Below are 24,765 nucleotides of genomic sequence, written 5' to 3'. Positions count from 1 at the left end.
GGCCATATCTGTTCCCCAGCCCATCCAACCTGGCATCCTCTGCTCTGGACAGGGACTGTGCAACAGGCTTCTGCCCTCCAGAAAACAGCTGTATCGGTCCAGAGGAAGCACCCACAGATACCAGGGATGGAAAAGATCTGTAAGGTCACCAATCACCCCCTCCCCTCCCCCCCTCCAATCCTTCTGAATCCTTCTGTGATGAGGGAAGTGTGGCTGGAAACCCACAAATGCTGGCAGGGGGCTGTTGAAGGAGGTGGGATAACTGAAGCTCCTGTTTAACTTGCTTTTTTGGTTTGTCTCTTTTTTTTGCATTTGGCTGGTTTTAAAGGGAATGTTGCCTTTATAATCACTGCGGTGAAATCTCACAACTTTACTGTAAATCTCAAGATATTTGGTATTTTCCTGAAGACCTCCTAGAGTCATATGATGCTGCAGTAATCTCAGCATTTATATAAATTAGACTTAATGACCTCTGCTTTATGGACATCACAACTGCAGAGCAGAGCTTGAACACTGAAGCTTAAAAGGCGAAAAAACCCAGAAGGCAAATAAAAAGAAACCGATATTTGTTCCTGTTTTAAAATATCAGTATTTTTAAGCCAGTTGCATGATGCTTAGAGCCCTGACTCACAAGTTCTGAATGCTTTAAGTTGGCCAAGTGTAATAATCTTTAGAAAACTTTTCCTTTCCTAGATGTGCAGCTATTCCTGAATGGTGTCTTTGCTAACTTTCCTTAGGTACATGTTCAGAGAGTCGCAGCTTGTCAGGTAAAAGGGCTTGGAAATAATCTAAATTAGTCTTTTGCACAACGCCATGAATTAATTCCAGTTTGCGAAACATTCAGTCCTGGTGATTATAACACTCTCTGTCTGGAGAATCCATCAGGGCCTTTACAGACTTGTTCCACTAGCTAATTGCCATCTCTGGCACAGATCTGCATCTTAGTTTTAGCCTGTATTTTCTAGTTACCAGTTGGGATTTTGCAATATCTTTGTCAGATACAGTGAGGAGCCCTGTGCTGTCGGTCCTTTAATGCATTTAACAGGTTGAACCTGGAGCCCCGTAATTATTTCACTGTTGTCAAAACCCCTCTTTTCACTGTGGAAAATGTCCTGGACACCGTTGCAGTACCAGCTGAACCAGACGCTAATCAGATATAGTATCACCTCTGCAATGCAACTCAATGTTCCTCATTTATGTAGCTCATTAACACTTGCCGTTTCAGATGTTGGCACCCCGGGAGCTCCCTATCCAGCTTGTTATCCAGTCAGGCATGTGAGGGTAGTCACAGGCCAAGATAGGATTTCCCACCCTTTTACTGTATTTATTCCTTGTCGTATTTATTCCTGGGTGGATGAACTTGGACTTGCTCAAGTCCAGGTTGTTTCTCATGCCCTGCTTAAGCAGTGATCCAGATCACTCAGTGCAACGAATCCTCTTCATTGATCCCAGTGGCCCTTATCAGATCCTGGTGTCTTTTATCCAGAATGATTTCTTTCTCTGCACCATTAATAAAAAGTGCGTATAATGCAAATGAAGCCCTGAACTGGAAACACCATTGCTTGCTGAGGGGACTTCATTCATGGCAGGCACCTTTTAATTCTGATCCGATCCATACATTTTAAAAGGTGGCATGCAACTGAAGAATAAATCTGGGTTGTTTTTAAAGATATCCCAGTTTTTCATGTGCCTCATAAAATTCCACCCTGCCTGGATGTAGAAGCCTATATTTAACTGCCGGAATAGTCTGTGGCTTCTCTGGTTATTTGTGTATTAAGCCCCCACACGCATTACTGCTGTTTTCGGATAACCTGTTGATATTTACTCATTCAGCCGCATGTCTGTGGCCACTGAGGGGACTACAAGGAGCTCCTTTTCCTCCTGGAGACACCCCAAGCAGGCGGGTGTGCTGGCAGCATGGCCAAGCCGAGGGATGTCACACCCAGGCTGACTTCTGCCGGCGATTGTCTGCGAGGATAGCCCAAGCGCAAGCGTGGGTCGAAGGCTGCGCTGCCAGCTGACGTGGATGCTGGCAGCCCTGCAGAAGAGCTTTGTATCCTCTCCTTCTGGTCTAATCTGCCTTTCATTAAAAATAAATGAAAGAGAAATGAAGCCATTCCCATGGCTTGGGTGATGCCCGTATTATTTCTCTTTACCTTTCTGTGTTATTATCCTGGTTGGTTCCTCTAGGGGCACAGAGGTTGAGGGAAGCACCTTTTCCTTTGCTGAAAATCAGCTGGGCTGTAGAAAGAGTGTCTCTTCTGAGTGTGGATCCCTGTGAAGAAATACAATATCCTGTCCCTCTCTTAACTACAGAGGGTATGTTTAATACAGCCTGTATCTTTTCAGATGATAATTTTGCCCTGCAAATCTTAATGTAATCACCTCCAAAGCAGCTGGGCCAAGTCTTTCCAGCACTAACAACCATCACTAACAAAATAGTGAATTCTGCAAGTCTGCAAAATGATCTTGAAATAAACCTTTGCGTTTATAAGGTGCTGCAACTGTTGCTGATTCCATAAGCTGGAGGATACCACGAGGGCTATGTCTTGGCTATGGAAAGTCTTCTCCCATTTCTCACTGTATCAGCATTTAATGATGGGTCTATAACTGAGTTTCCTTGCACCATGACTTGACTGGGCTTACTGACGTTCCCAGGATTCTGGTTTTTTTTTCCCCTATGGTGACAAGACTGATTCCTCTATGTTATTCATAGCTACAAATACCAGCATTTGAAGTCTGCTTCAGCCTGCAGAAAGCATAGCTGAAGTCAGGTAGACACCTGGGTCTGAGGTTAGTATCCAGACTCAAGGCTCCGGGTCAATGGGCAGGAATAAGCACCTTTCACACACTTTTTATTCTCTTTTTAAGGTAAAAGCCTAAGGCAGCTTCGAAGAACTGCACCCCAAAAATGCCTTTTTCTCCTTGCTGACTCAGCTGGAGCATCCACAGTAGATGTGTGAAGTTGTGAGATTAAGTCCCTTGGGAGAGCCTTCAAGAGATGAAGTAGGCCAGTCTGCCCTAGAGGCAAAGGAAGGCAAAGTGTTCTGAGAAAGATGAGCTAAATAGGTTAGAGGAGGGCATTTTAATTATGAATGTAAATGTCATGGTATTTTGGAAACAAAGTCCTTTCTCCACTGGCAGCTCTCTGTCCCTCCATAGAGGAGAGCTGCATTGTACCTGTAGCAAGGCAGAAGTGGACTTTCCTTTTCAGAACATTTACGGACTTTTTTGTTTTATTACTTCCTGATACTGCCCTGCTTTATTGAGCGTTAGCTGTTCTGTATTTACAATTTCCTGGTGGTCAACAGCAAGTGGACTTTATCATTAATTGTCTTTTCAGGATTTCTTATTCCTACATACAGCTAAAAATTCCCCCCCAAATTCCTGTGTATTGATCATTCTTGCTCCCAAGGGTTCCAGTCCAACAGGTGTGTTAAGACCATGCCTAAATTTGGAGATTTAGGTGGCCTTGCTGAATTCTGTGGGTTTTCTCATGAAAGTGAAGTCTGTGGTCAAGTGTTTTCCTGAAGACACTGTATTGCAAGCTACATATAGAAAGCTATTACATATATAGCAAGCTATACATCACTTCAGAGAGAGAGTGCAGTCTGGTGACCTTAACATGGTAGCACTTGAAAGGCTCACTGTCTGCATGGCGCTTGCTCTTCTAAAAGCTGGTTTCGTTTTTTTTTCTTTTTTGATTCTTTGCATTGCATTGCAGAGGTATATAGGAGCCCTACTTCTACAATAATGTCAACAAAAAGATAGGTTTTCAATAGAAACGTAGCTAAGTGTTGCAGAGATATCGAAAACTCATAATGTTCCACAGTTTCATGCTTTTAAGGATGATTTTTGATGAAAACGTGTTCGGTTGGAAGATTTTAACCTGCTCTAATGCAGAGTAAGATCAATGTTTAAAATACAGTAGAAGCATTTTGAGAATGTCATTCTTTAATAAGTCCGAAGGAGCTCAGGATAATCCTCATTGCTTCGTTTCTTTGGAGCTTTACATGAGAGGTCAGATGTGAACTAAGCTGATGTCCTAACTCTCCTATTACTACAAATGTTAATTTGTTACTATGAATCGCTGTGTTGATTTTATTGCATATACACTTGGAGATTTTGCATTAGGCTTAGTCAGAATTAAATTGGGATAGATGAAGCAAGTAAAAGAAAAGTCAGAAACGTGTTCGTTATGTTGAACAGATGTGCTTCAAGAGATGTAATGTCGATTTTGCATGTTTAGTTTCCAAGCTGGAAAACACTTTGAAGAATCTCTCCTATGGCCCCGGCTATGGAGACTCTGCTACTTGGCTGCTGCAAGTCTGCAGAAATGACTGGGTGTAAATCTTTAGTAGCTCAATAAGTGGTTTGCAGTTCAAGAAAATGGAGATCCTGGGGATCTCTCCTCCCTCTTTAGCATAAAGCCAGACAGATTGAAGTGCATGTGAAAAACTTTAATTGACAGGAGGTTGAAATTTCCTTAAAGTACAGGGTCAAGAGTTCCTTCAAGCATTTAAAGGGTGTATCTATGACCAAAGATTGTACTACTTCATTATGAAAAAGAAAAATTGCTATATCTCCACTGGTTTAGATATCAATTTAATTATATTGCTGTAACCTATTTCCATAAAGAATTGAGAAAATCTGTACCTGTAGCAAATCTGTGTCTTTGTAGTGGTATAACTGTGTCCAGACAGGCAGGCTTTTGCTTGTATAAAATCAGCTGTGGCTTTTATTTTGGTAAAGCCAAATGAACTCACACTTAGTTTAATTAATTGCCGTGGAAAAACACACAAGTGCAGACTGGCTGTGAGCAGCACTGAGGAGGTGCCGTGTGCTTGGCTGCATTTGCACAGCTTGTGGAACGTCCTTTGCATCATGAGTGACATCCCTTGCTCCACTGCTCATGATGCCCTTTATTGTTCAGATTTTCAAGCAAAAAACCATACCAGTCCTGAGATGAGCGTGGAGTCCCTTGCTGGGATTTACATTTTGGGGCACTGGAACGAGAGGGGCACTGTGGGATGCTGTGAGAGGTGTGCCCATGTCAGGCTGTCCTGGCCATTTGCAGAGCAGCTCGGCACAGGGCTCGTTGTGCTCGCTGGTTCACAAGGCCTCAGGTTGCCAGGCACTGCTAGGAGACACGGTTTTGGTCTAAGGAGGATAAACTGAGCCCCCCAGGTCAGTGTGACCGCCCCAGGGCATCCTGCTGCAAGGTCCCAGCAGGAGATAGAAGTGGTGAGGCTGGAGAAGCAGTAAACTCCAAAGGCAGGTGAGCAGGGAGCAGCATCTTATCCCACTGCCAGTGTCTAGGAGCTCTGGGGCTACCTTGGGCCCACTGCTTTTTGATTTCAGGAGAAGAAGTGGTGTGCTTCCTTGTACAGCCCCGGGCTTTCCTGAGCACCATCTAAAGGCCACAGTGCAGATACACCAGCCAGAAAGTCACCTTGGGGGTGGGGGTGCATGCCCCTTTCCTTTCTGATGGCAAATGCAAGAGAGCATGGCAACCTAACATCCTGAAATTAAAATGATAGCCTCCCTGTTGCAACGACCCCCATCCTGCTAAGGTGATGTCGAGCACTGCAGCAAATCACTGCAGTCAGTACAGAGGAAAGAGCTGTGGTAGCATCCTCTCCTCTGGTGGGGTGGAATGGGTTTTGGCTCCCGCTAGCGTGGCATTCGTTGAGGGGTGTTTTTGTGTAGCTGATATAGTTTCCTTTCTCCTGCTTCTCGGTGCTGTTGTGTTGCCACTGTGGTGCATACTGTAGCATGGGATGGGTGAGCGGGGCCAATGCAGGCAGAGCTTTGACCAGCAACGATAGATAAAACTTTGCAGTGTTTCTTAAGAAACAGTAAGATCATGAAACAGATCCTCCTGGAAGCTATGTTGAAACATATGGAAGACACGAAGGTAATTAGAGACAACCAACATGGCTTCACCAAGGGCAAGTCAAGCCTGACTAATCTGGTGGCCTTCTACAATGGAGTGACTGCATCAGTGGATAAGGAAAAAGCTATGGATGTCATCTACCTGGACTTCTGTGAGGCCTTTGATATGGTCCCCCACAACGTCCTTGCCTCTAAATTGGAAAAATGTAGGTCTGATGGATGGACTGTTAGATGGATAAGGAATTAGCTGGATAACTGCATCCAGAGTTACAGTGAATGGCTCAATATCCCTGTGGAAGCCAGTGATGAGTGGTGTCCCTCAAGGGTCTGTACTGGGACCAATCCTATTTAATGTCTTCATCAGTGGCATAGACAGTGGGATTGAGTGCACCCTCAGAAAATTTGCAGATGACACCAAGCTGAGTGGTACAGTTGATTCACTAGAGGGAAGGGATGTCATCCAGAGGAACCTTGACAGGCTTGAGGAAGTGGGTCTGTGTGAACCTCATGAAGTTCAACAAGACCAAGTGCAAGGTCCTGCATGTGGGTCGGGGCAATCCCCAATGTCAATACAGGCTGGGACATGAAGAAATTTAGAGCAGCACTGCAGAGAAGTACTTGAGGGTGTTGGTGGATGAAAAGCTCAACATGACCCAGCAACATGTGCTTGCAGCCCAGAAAGCCAACCGTATTGTGGGCTGCATCAAAAGAAGCATGACCAGCAGGTTGAGGGACGTGATTTTGCCCCTCTACTCCACTCTCATGAGACCCCCACCTGGAGGACTGCGTCCAGCTCTGGGGTCCCCAGTGCAAGAAAGACATGGAGCTGTTGGAGTGGGTCCAGAGGAGGCCACAAAGATGATCAGAGGGCTGGAGCACCTCTCCTATGAGGACAGGCTGAGAGAGCTGGGGTTGTTCAGCCTGGAGGAGAGAAGGCTCCAGGGAGAACTTATTGTGGCCTTTCAATACTTAAAGGGGGCTCGTAAGAAAGAGAGACTTTTTACCAGAGTCTGTGGTGATACGACAAGGGGTAATGGTTTTAAACTAAGAGAGGGTAGACTTAGATTAGATATTAGGAAGAAATTCTTTACTGTGAGGGTGGTGAGGCACTGGAACAGGTTGCCCAGAGAAGTTGTGGCTGCCCCCTCCCTGGAAGTGTTCAAGGCCAGGTTGGATGGGGCTTTGGGCAACGTGGTCTAGTGGAGGGTGTCCCTGCCCATGGCAGGAGGGTTGTACTAGATGATCTTTGAGGTCCCTTCCAACCCAAACTGTTCCATGACAATGAATTACTGTATGTTTTGTTGGCCATATGTAAAGTGTCATACAGCACCTCCCTGTGTTACTGTCCTTTGGAAAGTTTTATCCACTTTCTGTAGATATTTAGCTCCTAAGTCATTAGACTGCATCCCTGCCAGAGAAGTAACATGCCTGGGGCTGAGAGCAAACCCTCCTGGCCCTGGGAGTTGCCCGGTGGGAATGGCCCCTCTCCTGTGCTCCTGAGCCGCCTCCATGGATGTTTAATTTACCAGGGGAGACACAACCTTAGGTATATATATGCTGTGCAGGTAAAAGCCATCTTGAGGCCAGGGTGAGCTCAGCACAGGTTTTCCCAGTGCTGGCTGCACGAAGCTTGGCTGGGATCTTCCTCCTGAGGACGTCAAGCCTAGACCAGCGTCTGTCCTGCCGGGCAGGTTAGCAGCACGCTTGTATTCGGGAATGGACTCATCGCAGGTCTTGGCTCCGTTGCAATACCTTTCTGTGCCATGGTTGATGCATCAGGCAAAACCCAAGAGTTGGGATGGGAGCTTGGGGCTGTGTGTGTGCTGCGTCTGGGGGGCTGCAGGGCCCCGTTTGCTTTCCTTCTAGTTTGGACAGAAGATACAGCTGAATTGCTCATTTTCCTTGCTGTTGTGTGGCTTGGTGGGGACAAGCTTGTTAGAGCAGTGCTGTTCGCTTATAGGGCAGGGCTTTAAAATTGCCTTCGCTTTTCATCTTGTTCTGCGGCAGTGATGGATTATTATCGGTAAAATTAGGCCAACACTGAGAGATTTTGAAAACCTCTCTTTGAGAAGCTGTGTAGGTGCTGAAGACAACGGTAATCATATTTATTATGTATTTATACAGCACAAAATTGTCTGTCTGAAAAATAGCATTCATGGGTCTTTGAGGCCAAATGGGGTAAATACATCTGTTCGTTAGGTCTCCTGCCTCGTGTAGGGTACAGAAATAAAGGCAACGGTAGCTACAGCAAGCCTAATAGCTTGTGGTTAAGCTAAAAGACAACTTTCAGAATGTGCGTGATTGCAGACTTCAGATGGGGTCCAGCAGCCAGCTTATTTTTTAGCCAAAGTGGTCTCTGACACAGATGTCCCACATGGTCTGGGTTGAATCTTTTAGACAAACGCAGTGTAGAAATTTCATGACTTTGGCATCTGGGCTGAGGAGTGGCTCAGCGTGTGCACAGCAAGGCTCTGCGTGGGGCTGCTCACCCTGGCTGAGGCTCCGAGGCTGCCTGTGCGGTGGATGGAGGGATGGAGATGGGTCTGGTGCAGATGAGCTTTGAGCTGCTCCCTGCCTGAATTTTCCCCTTTTGAAACAGAGGCAGTCTCCCTTCTTGAGCTCACAGGGCTGAAATGCAGAAGTGAGGGATTCCGGTCCCGCCTGGCCACCAGCAACCAAGGTGCCCTCACTGCTAAGACATCCTCCTGGGTTATCCTCCAGCCATTGCAAATTGTGACTTGGGTGAATTAAAGAGCCTCCCACCGTCAGAAAGCCTAGCCCACAAGCAGGTCCACCACCAGCTCGCTTCTTATCCTTCCCTGAGATGAGCCTGGTGTGTGATGGATGCCGTTAGTCAGGGGCTGACACAATGAGGTCTCACGCTGGAAGATGGCTTTAGTGGCTTGCCGTGATTGACCAGGGCTGTGCCTCCAGCAGCTCTGCAGCAGCCCTTCCCTTTGCTGCTTGCTAAAGCCGCTCAGGGACGCTGCTTCGCTCACATCACTTCCTTTCACCTCCCAGTTCGGCCGATCAGTCGGTCTCGCTCCAGGCAGGGAGCGGTGTTCGAAGGGTGAGTAATGCATCCCTTGTGTTTCCTCTGTGCCCGCTGGCTTATGCTTCTCAGCGGTGGGGCTTGTGGCAAGGGGGGGCAGGGAGAGACTGGCTGGCTGCTGAAATATTAGCTGCACATCTAGGCAAAAATGCCATTTTCGAGTCAATGCTTCCTTTATCCGTTCATACCAGATGTATACATCACTGTCAAGAGCAGGCGAGGAGACAATTTACCTGGTCCCCACTGCAATTGTTGGTATTTGGGAGTGACTAAGGACCGGAATCACAACCGTACAGTTATAACCCTATTAATAAACCATGCAGTCATTAGGCGAAAGCTCCTGTGTGCATTTCAAGGGCGCGTGGCTCTAACGCCTCCCCTGCGTGTGCTTCCTTGCAGCCGACAATGCCAGCCGCCCTTCCCACCGCCGCCGGCCCAGCAGCACAGCCCCATGTCCTCACAGGCCACCACTGCTGCTGCCGGCCCTCTCCTCCCAGGAGCCTTGCCACAGCTGCCAGCCCCCACCGCTGCCCAGCCACCGACGCCGACACCACCGGGCCAGCAGCTGACACCCGACGCCTTCGCCATTGTGGAACGGGCACAGCAGATGGTGGAGATGCTGTCTGAGGAGAACCATGTGCTGCGGCAGGAGCTGGAGGGGTACTATGAGAAGGCAGACAAGCTGCAGAAGGTATGTGGAGGGGTGGATGGGGCCTGGGCAGTGCAACCATCTTGGTGCTTCTGCATTTGGGTCCCCCAAGCTGTTCTTCATAGTCATGTCACTGCAGCGGGGATGCACCAGTGGCCATCTCTAACCGTTGCCTCTCCATGGTGGTCTGCCAGAAGTGTAATCCTGTGCCCCAAGGCCCGTGGGCTCCCCTTCCTCTAGGGAAAAACAGAGCAGCTCATCACATGTGCCTCAGTTGGGGATTTTCACCTTCCATCCTTCCATGCTGGCCTCACTGGAGCTTTCTCTGGAAATCTCCCATGGACAGAGTCTGCTCCTGGGGCAGCCACGTCCTGCACCATCTGTACAGGCAGCAGAGTTGCAGGTGAGAAGCATGGCCACATCTGTCCAGAGTGGTCTTGTTCACCACAATACGCTCACATGGTGCTTCACGCTCTTTGGAAGTGTAACAGCTGTCGGTGGTGTTGCCTGTTGTTTGGACATGCGTTATAGTTTGGTTGTCTAAGATGCTTTCAGTGACTGCTCCATGGGTTTCTAAGAGCTGATGTTAGACACTTTAAAATGCACTGCCTCCTTATCCGAAAGAACCGTTTGGTAAAGATTTTGTTCAAAAACCCTTTTACAAAGAGATCCTGCACCTTTTCTGTATGCAAGTGTGGCATTTTCAGTGGAGAAGGATGTCTCCTGCACTGCCCAGTGTGACAAGATTAAGAGTCAAATCAAATCAGTAGAAGTTGCTTAAAAATGAGAGCTCCCTGAAGGCAATGCAGAGATGCTTCCCAGATCTGCTGACTTTGAGTCCCAAGGGCCCAGACCAAACGAGGTACTTAGGATCCTACACTGCTGTTTCATTTATGTCTTCCCACCACTTACACATAAATGGGCTTAGGCTGCAGGTATTTTCTCTCTCAATTTAGGAGTCTAAATAGGAGTTCATTTTTTTCTGTGCTGTGTGGGATCAGGGTGTTCTTGGAGATACCCTTCACAGGAGGAGAGGCAGCTCTGAGAGAACATGTCCCAGCCTCAGCTTTGGGGAAAATCTGTGACCAGAAAGTTCAGACAGGTTAGAAAAAAGATGTGTTGTTTTGTAGCTGCTGTCATCGTTGCAGTCTCCTTCTCGGCAACCAGATGAGTTGAGATTATTCACAGAATTTCCTAAACTTAGTTGAGAAATTTTTGTAGCAATATGTTAACTATTTGTGAAGACGTCTGCAAAGATTTTAACGCTGACTTCCCTGTGGCCTTTGTGGGCAAAAAGAAATATTCCAGCTATTAATTTTACAAAAGCCCCATTGTTCAGTAAAAGGTATTTGAGTGTGATGCCCTAAAAATATTCCAATTTCCTTTTACACTCTTGGAAACAGCTCTCTCTTTATCTTGGATGCCCTGCAAGTCGATTGCATCAGACACCAACAGAAAGGTATTCAAGCATGGGCTGAATTCTCACTTCAGTCAACAGAGCATGGACTTGAGTCCCATTGACTTTGGGGGTATGTAAGCAGAGTATTAAAGTGAAAAACATGCTCAAGTGCATTCTTTCTTCAGGACAATGTCCCGAACCCAAAGCCTTAACACACAGTATCCTTCCCATGCTGTTTTTTCTGTGTTTGAACACAAGGACAGGACAGATCCTCCTCTGCTCCCACAGTTTCAGCTGAACATCACCTCTGAAAACGTGACAGTGAGTTAAATTACATACTTTGGGTGTGAAAACTCTTCCCTCTTGTTGGAAGTGGAAGGGTCATGAGGAGTACTTCTTGTTTGTCTGTGTGTAACAAGTTTATTCTAGGTAGGGCCACCTTCCCATCACTTTTACCATTACAGAATAGGAGAAGAAATTACAGAAAATCAGCTTGATGTGGAGGGCTCCCAGGGCGTTCGGATGAACAGATCAGCCCTGAGGGTTGTCAAGTTCTCAGTCGTGTCTGAACAGACTTTTTGCAGAGAGGTACAAGGTGCTGATTAATCCCTGTGCTCTTTGTCTGGTTTTCTTACCTAAAAAGAGTTGGAGGGGAAGAAGGCTTGTACACATTTTATTTTGAGCTTTTTTTTGCAAAAGTGAAGCATTACTTTCTGGTTTTTGGGGTTTTTTGCTGTTGTTTTTTGTTGAGTGGTGTTACCTTGCTGAAGTTTAATTGCCAGGCTGAGCTGGCTCTTCCCCATGCCATATCTGTGGGTTATTTGAGTGGGTTGGCTCTGGGAGCTACCAGGAGGAGAAGAGGCTGAACTGTTTTTTCCCCACCATAGGAGAAGGGGAAGGAAATCCCAGAGCTGCTGAGAAACGCCGACACAATTTATGGCTGTTCTTCTGCTCCCCTTTAATTTTGTTCAGTGGTGATGGAGGTTCTTTCTTTTCCTGCAGCAAGTCTTTGCCTCCGGGGCTGCAGGAGACTTGCGTGATGATATGTTTTGGGAAATAATGGCAGATAATGGGCAGAGCAGAGCCCTTGTGGTAACCAGCAGCATTGGGCAGGACTGTAGGGCTGTGGAAGCCCCCTGCCATGTTGGCAAATCTGCTTTGCTGTGGTAGGAGCTCTCTGGAGCAGGCATCTTCTGCAGATAGCGGCTCACCTGGGAGAGGAAAGGTGCGGGAACCAGCGGTGTCAGGGCACCCAACTGAGCACAGTGTCCAGTTGGGATCATGTAGTAAGGATTCAGGAAAGTGCTTTAAAAATTATTTTTGCTAAGACAAACCTTTCTTTCAAGGAGAGAGAAGCTCAGTCTCCTTAAATGGTCAATGAGAGCAATGTGAGGTAGCTTGAATATAGCCTCTAACTACTTAGAGGAAGAGAAAACTTTTGCTAGTGGATATCACAGTGATCTAAAGAAAAAGCTGTAACAGAATGAAGTAGCTGAAACTATGCCGTTATTGGAGTAACTGATCGACATGTCATTTTGATTATGGAAAATTCACATGAAACAGATTTTTGATTGTAGGTCATAGTCATAAGATAGAATAGACTATTCCAACTATTTCAGTTGGAATGGACTTACAAGGATCATCTAGTCCAACTACCTGACCAATTCAGGGCTGACCAAGTTAGGGCAGTGCCCAAATGCATCTTAAACACTAACAGGCTTGGGTCATAAACCCCCTCTGTAGGAAGCCTGTTCCAGTGTTTGACCACCCTTTCGGTAAAGAAATGCTTCCTAATGTCCAGTCTAAACCTCCCCTGGTGCAGCTTAGAACCATTCCCACACATCCTGTCACTGGATACCAGGGAGAAGAGCTCAGCACCTCCCTGTCCACGTCCCCTCCTCAGGAAGCTGTAGAGAGCCATGAGGTCACCGCTCAGCCTCCTTTCCTCCTAACTAGACAAACCCAGGGTCCTCAGCTGCTCCTCGCAGGACATGCCTTCCAGCCCTCTCACCAGCTTTGTTACCCTCCTCTGGACACATTCAAGGACCTTCACATGCTTCTTAAATTGTGGGGCCCAGAACTGCACACAGTACTCCAGCTGATTTTCTCAAGAAAGTTCAGACTTTTTGATGAGGCTTTGTACAAGGTTGTGTTGCCATGCATATGAGGAAAAATAAAACTTTCTGAACCATAGTAAGGTTCAGTCTGAATTTCAAACAGGTTTGGATTTATGCAGCGTTCCTCTGAGTGTGCTGTCCTCATGGTGGGAACACACTCGCTGTCTGGGCATGCATCAGCAGGGTGGGGAAGGAGGACCTGCTTTTCTAGATGTGGTTAGGGAAAATGTAACGGGGCTTCCTGGAGCTCCTGCTTTAAAAAACCAAAATGTTTTGTTTGTCAGAATAATCTGACTAAGTTTGTAGTTCACCCAAGAAGGAGTGTCATAGCGTGGGATACAGCCAGTTCAACAGGTCATCCTCTTCTTGGAGCTGTGGAGAATTATCAACTGAGAACTAATCTGCATATGATGCCTTTTAATGTCATATATGTAGGGGAGCAGCTTGTATGTGTGTGAAATACCTGCGAGCTGTTAAATCACACCAGTGTGAGATAGGTGATGTGATACCCAGCAAGGTACTAATCCAAAGCTGCTGATGTCACTGGGGCCGCTCTGTGGGCTTTGCACATCACCACTTGTTTCAGCTTTTGTGCCTGAGCAAGCTGAAAGCAGAAATTGGGGAGGGAACCACACTTCCCCATCACGGCTCTGCCAGGCCTTCCTCGCTGTGTGTGGTTTGGAGGTGCCACGTGCCCACAGCCTGTATCCAGATAGTGACCCCAGTATCATGGGAAGCGCAGGTCCAGGCGTCCCTGGAGCTATTATTCTGCAAGTGCTGCAGCTGGCTAATTACACCTAAAGCTTAATGAGCCCTGGAGAGGCATCTACCTCCACAGCAAGTGGAGGTGGGCTCGCACCCTGGCTTCACAAATCACTAATCTGTCCCACCCATGATTCAAGAGGCTAAAAAAGCACCAGATTTAGAAAGGTATGTGGGAGGCTATATATATCTCTCAGTTTTCCAGCCTGTGCACATTATCAAGCTTTTCTCCACAAACACAAGGGCTAGGCATGCAGGAGCAGATTCCCACATCGGTGTTGATCATTCCTGCAGCAATGATTTCAGCAAAGCACTTAACAAGACATTAGTTTATGAAAAGAGCTGGATTGGATTGACCTGAACAGCAAAACTCTGCCTGGAACTATCCTCCTGTCAGTTTTTTGGGTTTGGGTCTTAAGATGTAAGTTCACTGCTGCGGGCTTCCTTTGCATCCTTTGCCTGCAGTTAGCCAGATTTAAAGGAGATGAAGTTAACAAGATTGAAAACCCCAAACAATTGGTTTAGTTTGTTTTAGTTTCTTTTTGTATAGAGCAGTGTTTGGTCAAGGATGGAAAGGGGTGGACCACAATAGTTTAAGACTGATGTGAGGTCACAGCCGAGCATAAAGCTTTTTTGGTGGCACGCAGAGCTTAGAGCTAATCTCAGTGGCAGCTGGTGTGGCATTTGGCATGGGCATTGCCCCAACCCCTGCACCCCATCGAAACATGCTGGGCAAACACTGGGATGGGATCTGCTCCTGCTGGGCTTTAACAGAAGCTCTCTCTCCTTCAGTTTGAAATAGAGATTCAGAGGATTTCAGAAGCTTATGAGGGCCTGGTCAAAACCACCACTAAGAGGGAGTCTCTGGACAAAGCGATGAGAAACAAACTTGAAGGAGAAATTAGGAGACTTCATGACTTCAACAGGGATCTCCGTGGTACGTTACGCTTGCTTCTGTCATTTTTTTTCCCTCCAGTTGACATAGTGTTCCCCTTCTTACAAGCTCCAGAGTAGCAGGCTTTAAAGGAGTGGGTTGTAGACAAACTTCTTGAGAAGTCAGGCCCTGCTCATTGGCATAACACAAAACTGCTGTCACCCCTCCCCAGCTGCAAAGAAACCTTCTGGCAAAATATGAGAGACAGCTTCAGACGGTGCCTTTGACTGTGACTTTGAGCTATTACCTGTCCAGGTGCCTGATGGGAGTACTTTAATATGTCTTTGGGCAGAGAGATGCCTTCTGCAAGCTGGCTCATGCTTTTTGCAACAGTGCGAGGGGCTGGATGATCTTTTTGGAGGAGGGAGGCAGGCCCTTCCCAGGGGAAATTGTTCCCTGCTGCAGAGAACTGCTCCTTTCCCAGGGTGTCCCCAGGGGTGGGTGTCACCAGGCTGGGGGCAGCCTTCCCCCAGGGTGTCTTGCTACGCCAATAGCCGCACGTCACTGTGGAAAGACACCCTTTCCCGTGCAAAAGCTAGGTAATTCAGATTGCAAATGCCTCGCACGTTTTGGACAGCGTGAGAGATGAACTGCTCGGACATGTCAGCTATGGATGGCAGAGGCTTTTCCCCCAGTTTCTGTAAATCTGAATGACACAGCTTCATGGAAGAGGTCACAGGCCTCATCTTTTATGTATGTGTCAGCCTCCATTTTAATGTCCTCCTTCAGAGAGTCTATTTATACTGCTCTGCTGGCATGCATCTTATTTTCTTGGTTGGTCTACAATTTTATATACATATATTTATACTTAAAGTATTTCCTGTTTTTTGCAGAACGACTGGAGACAGCCAATAGGCAGCTAGCCAGCAGAGAGTTCGATGGGCATGAGGATAAGTCAACAGAAGGCCTTTATGTCACTCAGAGTGAGTACTGTGCTAATCTGTTTTGAAGGTGCATATATATATATATATGCGCACATATATATGTGCTGGAGTGGAGGTGAACACTTTGCTACTAATTGTTATTGTCCTTATAGCTTGGTTTCACTCAGCTAATTTGCCACATACTCTTATTTAAGCTGCAGACTGGATTGTTTATGCTGGTTTTTTTTTCTCTCTGAGCACCAGAACCAGGCAGTGGGAGTTAATGGTAACACAACTTAGCTTATTTTTGATAAATATTTATCTGCAGTTATGAAGTATTGCTTGTGGGGATCACCTCTGGAGATGCATGCTTTTTAGAGAAGCCAGATTCTTCTCTTGGCTGGGATAAGCCCAGAGCAACCTCCGCTGACTTGTTGTCAGTGACAGGTTGGCCAATGTGAGGCAGAGCAGAGGTGGACCCTCCTTTTCACAGATGATGGAAGAGAGAAAGATTTTACAGCTTCTACTGCTACGAAAAACATCCATTCCTGTCAAGTTTTAGGCTCCTGTAATGACTGAGCACAGTGCTGCAGCATTTCTCTGCCACATGCCAACAGCTCCCTGTGACCAGCCAAACCAAAACCTGAGCACCTGGATGCTGCGTGACAGCGCGTGGCTTCTCGTGTATCCTGAGCATCTTCAGCATGCTTCCAGAAGGGCTTGACCATCTGGGAGCTGTGCAGTACCTTGCGGGCTTAAATTCCATTGAAGCTAAATGCTGCGTACAACCGATCCTTCTGTTTTATTTATTGCACCAAGAACTTCCTTGGAAGATGAGCTGCAACTACAAATCCTTAGGTGGAGAACTGGCCACCTCCATTAGCAGTTGATGGCACTCAGCGTGCCTCACTGCTGGCCCTGCAACATCCACCAGCTGCTCCAAATGCAGGAGAGCCTTTTCCTCGCTCCCACTAGCAGTGATGATGCCAGCACCACAACTTCACTGATAATTTGGTGCATGTGTGCACAAACCAGAAGAGAATCTAATGATCTTTTCCGTGACTCTTAGCTTTGCCATATTAGCAGATGCCACAAGGGCATGTAGATACTGCTGCGAATCCAAGGGGATGATCTGTTAAGAAAATAGCATTGCTATATAAGTCTTGTCATCCTTGGGAAGAGTTCAAACAGGGTAAGCTGCACAGTGCAAATTGCAGACTGGGGTCTGCTTCTTCATGTAGAGACAGCCTGGCAGTGTTCCCATATGCTGGTAGCTACAAGGGGGAGTTAAATCCCCAGGATGGACTCAATTTGAGTCATTTTCCAGTGCATAAACATGCTCTGTGCTTCTATTGATAAATATCTAGCAATAAAACTTGGCGCTGTGCACTCAGCATATTACTGCTATCAATTCACAGCTTACGAACAAATATAGCTTCTCGGATCCTATCACATAAGATGGGCTGGATGCTTGGAGTGTCTCCTGGCTAGGCCGGAGAGCTAAATGTTACCAATGCGATGCAGAGTGCTTCCAAGAATAGAAAAATGAGCACATGTAAAGCAGGTCCTCTTCAGTCATGTTCTTTGGGCTGCTGGGGCACATGCAGTAATGACCTCGATATCAGAGTATTGGCCTGAAACACCTCTCTGAGAGCCCATTAAGAGTTTTACTTGGAAATCCTCTGCTGGTTACTGCATTTGTACACTGATGTTTGTGGGTCTGCCCCAGGGGTGGAGCTTGACTGGGGTTGCACCCCACTGCCAACCTGGGGGTTTTGCAGGCAAGGTCTGTACCCTCCTCGTGTCTTTTGATGGGATGCTCAGGCAGAAAACTGAGAGGAGAAGGGATGCAGCTTGTTTTAGCTGCCGTGTGTACACTTGTCTACTGAGACTGAAATAGTCATTTTTAGAAGAAGAGAAAAAATGGTGCCTACATGCACTCCCATCAGCTGCTGCAATTTTGTCGTGAAACTCAGATATGGTTTTTTTCCTAAAGGTAGTAGCTTATTAAGTCAGATTAGTAAATGCAAATCTGAGCTTTCATTAGGAAAGCAAAAGTAGATTTCTAGTCCTTACATTTATGGAAAACAGCCTGAAAACATGAGCCTTAACATCCCCAACCCAAGTTATATAAAAAGACTCCAACATCAGCAGGTTCTTAAAAGTTGTCACTTGTAAGCCAGTCTCATGATGAGATGAAGAAGTAAAGATAAAACTCATGAGGTTTTTTTAACACTCGTCCTTGGTAATACTGCAAACACAGAATTAATACTGTGGTAAAACTCCAGTAATAGGAAAAACTCCCTGAAAAAGAAGTCTGGCAAGGTAGGATGTGCAGGGATCATTTCTCAGATCCTCGCAGAGCTCTCCAGTGCAACAGTGCGGAGCGGTCGTGCATGCTGAAGTGGAGACCAGAGGTGACAAAAACACTTATTCTTTGTAATAATAGTAGACAAAGTCAGGCTGCATGCCTCAAAGTATTAAGTGCTAGGCATTTGTGCTGAAGAAAAATGCTACTGTTGTATCAGGGGTAGGAGAGAACTCACAGCCTATTAGTTTCATGATAATTACGTGATGTTTTGTCAGTGAAAAAGGTTCTTTCGAGGAAAGACATGAAGCAGCAACTGATGAAGGCATATGGGCCCACACAGGCGAGAGAGGAGCCAGGCAGGAGGGGGCTGAGAAATGCTGTGGAAAGGGAGAGGCAGGAAGAGCGAAGATGGTTTCAAGGGCATAGGGCAGAGAGAAAGCTTATGATACAGCATATCATGGGAAAAATTTGTTTTGGTTGAGTCAGAGTATTTTGTGTGTTTTTCTGGGATTTCTGGACTAACAGACATTCCATCAGAGCAGGGGTTCCTCCAAGGGACTGTTTTTTCAGGTGTCCGAGGCAGATCGAGGTCTGTGCCCATCCACGTGGCTCTGCACCCATTAGTGGGGATGTGCAGACAGTTTTGGCTGTGCGTTGGTAGAGCCTCATAGTTTGTGGGAGCGTGCAGTGCCTGTGCCGCGTACAACTTGTGCATACATCTCTGTCCCAAATATCCTAGGCAAAGAAATATTCCCATCGGATGAATCCATCCAAGGAAAATGCTCACAGTGGATGTTTTTGAGAGTGGGGCAGACTAAGAGCCATTCGGAATTAAAACAGGAAATAATCAGGGCAGAGGCAGAAGTTTCAGGGGCAAGTAAAAGGGAGCTCCTTGCCCTCTCATTTCACAGCCGTGAGCTGCATGTGGGGAGGTGGGGAGCCGCTGCCCCCCTGCCCCCAGAGCCAAGGGCACCTGCGCATGGAGCAGCATCCTGAAGAAACAGTGTCTTCTAGAAAAATGGGTCTGTTCTGCCTGACTTCCCCCTGCCCTCCAAAGGGGAGTGGGAAATCCGACTTCAGTTTTCAACACGTGAAGGTCAAATTCTCCCCTGACTTGTACCTTATGACACATAAACAGAAATGTCGTAACTGTAAATCAGACCATGCTTAAACTGCCTGCAATATTTTGTAGGGTAAGGAAAGCCATCATGAGTTTCAATGGAGATTCAGTAACTTCCTTTGACAGAGCGTCAAACCTTTCTGCATCCCTGCTTAGGTCGCTGACCACAAGCAACCATGTACTGAACCATTTATTAAGTAGGTTACAATTGATCATAATTATTAATGGCAGTGCAGAATCCCTGTTAATCACCATGTGAGAAAACGGACTCAGGGACCTTGAGCACAACCTTCTGCAGCTTCTCGGCCTTTTCTTGGTGGTGATGTGGTCCAAACTCCAGAGAGCTGTGGGGAATGTGCTGTTTGTGAGCGAAACTACGGGAGGAGAAGACTGCAGTGAGCTGTGTTGGTGTTTGGCTGGGACACCAGTTAATGGAGCCGCTCCTTGTGAAGCGTGCAGGGTGACCTGTGCTATCTACGATGTAGTGTGTAGTTATGAGTGGCTTTGAGGGCACTCATTCAACTGGTATAGGTAAATGGTACGTTAAAAACATATTTCTTGTTTTTCTTTCAAGACTGATCAGATCAAAACGTTCAGTTAAGCGTGAGGTCTGTGTGAAACGCTGGGGTTCACATCTGAGTATAGTGGAGGGGGGCAGCCACGGAGTGTATCTTTCTGCCTAATGTTTCTGCTTCAAAGGAGGGCCAAGACCGGTCTACTTTTGGTGTACCTACCCAGCTTGACAACTCAAAAAGCCTGTTTGCAAAGCACCAAAGCAGGCTTTTGGCTTTACCTCCTCTTTCTTCTACCCAGCCACAGCGTATCGGTGTAATGTCCTCATTGTGTTGAGGTACAACAGTCAGAGGCAGTGGGTGGAAAGCGGTGAAATAACAACTGTAAACTGCAGCTAGAGAAGCCTTTTGGGGACTGTTCAGTAATGGGATGTAGCAGTGACCTACCAGAAAATAGAAATAGTTACTAGCTGGAGTCTGTTAGGTAAAAAGCACATGCCTGGGCAGAAGGTACATGCAAGTGTAGCACAGTAAAACAGTATTTTTAGACTTTAAGGATACCTGTATGTACTTGAAGAGAATTTAAGGTATGTTAAACAGAGACCAAATGAATGTAATATGGGAAAGTAGTTATAAAATGTGCCTCCAGCATTTTGCAGAGGCAAGCTGACACGGAGAAGTGTTGAGAGCTGTTAAGTAAATTTTTCTTGTCAGTTTTCTAGTGGGTTCAGTGGTCATTTTGTGTACAGCATAATCTTGTTCTCCTTTTAGGGGGGGATATAAAAAGTAATGCAGCAGAGCAAGTTGAGTGCTTCAGGTTCCTCAGATAAAAGTTGAAAGTGAAGATCTCAAGTGCTGTTTTTCTATGTGCTGTTCTCCTATAATATGGGTTTCAAATCTGGAGCACAGCAAGTGTGGTCCCAGCATGAGACAGCAGCGTGTCACGGGGCTGAAATAGCATTCCTCTTCTAGCTTCTTCACCTTCTAATGAAATTAGCTGCTTGATAATTTGTCCAGATTTACACTTTTGTTCTTTCTGGTGAATCTGATTGAAGTAAATGTCTTTGTGTTGAAGGAAGGGACCTACATGTCCAATATAAAATTTCTTGCTGAGGTGGGAAGGTTAAGGCCACGTCATACCAAGATGGCTCATGGTCATACCAAGATGGCTCGTGGTGGCAGTCAGTGGTGCGGTGTGCACAGCACTTGCTGGGCTTTGCTCGTGGGTTTTGCAGAGGCCAATGTGCTGGTGTTGCTGCCATGGAATGTTTTTGTGAGGTGCTGAATTCCTCCTTTTAGGATAAATGGGAAGCTGGCTGGGTGGGTTTGGGCTCGCCTTGGCCACTTGTGCCTTGTTCCACATGGCTCAGCTCAATTTCATCTCACCTCGCTGCAGGCACCTATTGGTAGTGTCTAAATTAAACCTGTTCTCATTCCACCTGTAATTAAGGAAGAATAAGGCCCTTCTGGGGGTAGTTCAGGTCTGAATTTGGCTGGCTTTGGCCACGTGAAGTTTTCTGACCCTCCTCGAGGGGAGGTGGGTGGTGGGGCTTCCAGCTTGAGTGGTCACACTTGGGTGGGATGGGCTGCATATTAGGGGCAGATTTTCCATGTTTCTAGGTTTTTGAAGCAACTTTTCAGTTAAAAAAACTAATAAATTCTGTAATGCTGTGTTTAAAAAGTAAAAAATCAAAACAATATTTAATTGATGCCAAATTAATTTTTGGAGGAAATTTTCCTTCCTGAGGGCTTGCCAAAGTGCTCTATTTTTGTTGTCATTCAGAAAGAAGGCCAGATTTTGAAATCTCAGATTTCACTGAATGAAACCTCCATCCCATGCTCCCTCCAATCATTAACTGTTTGCGATCCGATGTGAGGAAGCCAGTCATCTGCTTGTGATGCTCGTGCTCCTTGAAATGGCTTCTCAGCGCTCTCAGGGCAGAGGTTGATGGAGCCGAGCCTTTCCCCAGGCAGCTTGCCAGTGAAGTCAATGGTGGGCCTGCAATTTGTTGCCAAAGAAAAAGATGTGAGCAAAGCTGACTGAATTTAGCGAGTTTGGGTTTTTTTTAACGTCATTGTAAATCTGATTCAAAAAAAGGGATGCTTTTTCAGTACAGAGGTTGTCTACATGTTTTAGTCTCACTCCTGATGCTTTAAAGTGCTTAATAAGGGAGAAGCACTGATTGCCGGACCCTTAGAGGAGGACTGGAAAGTCACCCGGGGCCCCACAGAGTTGGAATGCCTCCCACAGCCTCTCTTTCTCTGTATGGCCAGAGAAAGCCTGTTCAGATGCCTTCTATCTTATTCTTCCTTATTGCTTTCCCCTCTTTCCATTTTCAAGCTGTCCAGCATAGATCTGTGTTTATTATTTGGCTTCTTCACATGTTCTGTATCTCATGATCTCCATCCTTAAAAAAAAAAAAGTACCAGGCACAGCACAGCCTGCATTCACATGGCTGAGGTTTCTTGAACCTTAGAGGAGGACATCAGCATCCAAGCTGGCAGCTATAAACAGTCCTTGACATAGGCTGTCCTCAAGCAGGGCCCGGGCGTTGCATAGGAAAGGAGTAGCTGGTGCATGCCAAAATTTTGCTGGGGAATGTGCTATTAGTTCAACAGAATGGACAATTATGAGGCAGTGCTTGGGTCCACAAGCTCTGCTAGTGCAGATGCAGCCCAAGCTGCCACTCATTTCTGCTGCAGGCGCTCATGTAAGGCCGGGCATTGAGGGGCTTGGCAGTAGAAACTCCTTGCCCACTGTGTCTCAGCACTGTGTTGTATCACATAATTTTTTCTTTTCCAGGGACATGGCAGCTTACCTCTGGCACGTGGCCCAGGGCCTGTGAGCTGTCCTCCTGGAGCAACTCTTGTTCTTGTCTTTGTTCCAGACAAAGAGCACTTGAAGGAGAAGGAGAAGTTGGAGATGGAGCTGGCAGCTGTGCGCTCTGCCAATGAGGACCAGCGGAGGCACATCGAAATCCTTGACCAGGCCCTAAACAACGCGCAAGCCAAGGTCATCAAACTGGAAGAGGAGGTGAGGCATGACCAGTGTTTCTCTACTCTGAGGCTAGTGGTGGCTCATGGTTAGGGCTTTCTCCATCCAAGCCCTGAATCTCTTCTAGCCATGATGTGGCAGGTCTTGCTGCTCCCCTTGCACTGGCCCTGTTAAAGAGAAAATGCAGTTATTCAATACTGAGCTAAAGAAGCAAGCAAAGGAGACCAGAACCACAAATGTTTTCAGAGCAGAGCCTTCAACATGTAACCAGGAGCAACACGAAACTCAGCTAACTGGTGGCTGAGGTAATGGTAGGTCTTAACAGAAATATCAAATAAAAAGCTGATTGCTCACTGGCTTGGGACTGGCATACAAACATGTGACATTGATGCGTCACATTTCTCCCCAAAGAATGCCAGAAGACTTTTGAGATGTGCACAATAGTGCACGACTTGGTAACTTTGCATCTGAACAATGGTCTTAAAAGAACTGACTGATCTGGCTGGAGGCAGATCTTCCAGGATTTAGAGCTACAAAGAGCTACAGGTTTTATGTGAGAGCTGGAAAAAAACCTATCATGCCGTGACACCCAAGAAGTGCCATCTGTGCAAAATCCCCAAGAGGTCTTTAAAGCCCCTGTAAACCTGATAGTCAAAACATGTGTTCAGATGGGAAGAGAAACCTCAGGAACAGGGGGCTCTTCAAACTGACAGACAAGTACAGAACAACATCTAGTAGCTGAAAGCTGGAGTTACACAAATTCAAAGCTCAGTTTTATCTAGAACTAAGAGTGATGTCAGTTTTCCATTATTGGAGGTCTCTGAATTTCAATTTATTTTGTTCCTTAAGACCTTCAACCAAAAGATGTGGATTTAATAACTAGCTGAAGGTCTACGCACTCTGGCAGATCAGGCAAGACTGTCAAATCAGGCCTTTTTGGCCCTCAATTCTCTAGTCCTGTGACCAACAAAGGGGGAGGATGTTTTGTGGGGAATAAAATAAACATAATCTTTACTATCTGAGCAGGCAGGCCATTGGTGAGGAGAAGGATGCTCACCTAGCAGGCTTGGGTAGAGGTTCATGCTCTGGCACAGACTGCTGGCATGATTTTGGGCAGGTCTTTTCCCTTTCAGTGCCTCATTTCCCACCTGCACCCTCCTGAGGGCTGGCCTGGGGGTGAATCCACAGGATCTCGCTGGGTGCGAGGATGCAAAGGGTCTTGTGAGGAGCAGGGAAGGTCCTTTCTCAGATACCTGCAAGTAACTTAATTGCAGTTCATAGTCTTGGAAAGATGAAGGGTGAATTGACCTCAGTGATATTTGAATGTTTTTTATCAGGATATCCAGCGTGACAGATCCCCTGTTAGGCTAAGTAACCTAGAGTTACTTAGAGTCTGGAAGATTTAAGGTACTGCATGTAAGTACTGAAGGCATTGCTGTTTTGTTCCTGACCGTTAGACCATTCTGACTTCCTGCTTAGAAACATTTAAAAACTCCATTGCCTCCGGTGGATACGCTCAGCAGCAAGACAAGGATCACATTAACAGCTCCTTTGTTAGTTAGACTATAGCCTGCTCGCCCTCCCAGTGTATTCGGGGCAGTCCCCCTGGGGCAGCTGCAGGAGCTAGCTTACCTTTAATCTGTGCAGAATTCACTTGACACTGTTTGCCTTAAAGGCAACCAGAGGTTTTCTATTTGCATTTCATTACAAAGTGGCTGAATAAAGGAATGTTTTAGGTGGCAACACCTGTTCCTGCATTCCTGGCATCATGCAGGGGATGGGAAGAAATACGTTTAGTTCCTGGCTGCTCCACAGACTGTCAGTGTAGTATTGGCAGGTAACATTGACTTGCTGAATACACACCGGTGAAGGCAGTGGAAACGTAAACGCAGATTTCCAGGCAGGTAGTGTAAGAAGCTACCCTGTGCCTGCTGGGTTCTAGTAAATACGTCTGCAGCCTTAGGGCTCTATCTCCAAGAGCTTTGCAGTTGCCAGCTCCTCATCTAGGCATCCAACAGAAATGTGCCTCTGCCAGGGATTGGAGCTTGGATTCAGCTTGGACTGGTGGAGCTGGGGAGAGGGCAAATGTTCCCCTCCAGAGAGCTGTTAACCTCCTGCCTGGGGCATGGTAGATGTTACGGAGGTAGAAACCCAGG

At 46.5% G+C, this 24,765-nt stretch overlaps 1 protein-coding gene across 4 annotated transcripts in view; it reads left to right on the top strand.

Annotated features, from left to right (window-relative positions):
* The window catches only part of AMOTL1 (angiomotin like 1), an 88,821-nt gene that overhangs the window by 45,307 nt on the left and 18,749 nt on the right, over nt 1–24,765 (top strand). For all 4 annotated transcript variants that reach the window (XM_054804881.1, XM_054804867.1, XM_054804873.1 and 1 more), the window contains 4 exons: nt 9,347–9,638; nt 14,667–14,811; nt 15,642–15,731; nt 22,503–22,648. In XM_054804881.1, coding sequence (XP_054660856.1) covers nt 9,347–9,638; nt 14,667–14,811; nt 15,642–15,731; nt 22,503–22,648 — 673 coding nt within the window. The remainder of the gene's footprint in view (nt 1–9,346; nt 9,639–14,666; nt 14,812–15,641; nt 15,732–22,502; nt 22,649–24,765) is intronic.

Source organism: Grus americana, chromosome 1, assembly GCF_028858705.1.
Source record: "Grus americana isolate bGruAme1 chromosome 1, bGruAme1.mat, whole genome shotgun sequence".
NCBI classification, from domain to species: Eukaryota; Metazoa; Chordata; class Aves; order Gruiformes; family Gruidae; genus Grus; species Grus americana.
Note: the sequence above shows the minus strand (reverse complement) of the source record. Positions and strands in the feature narration are given on the sequence as shown.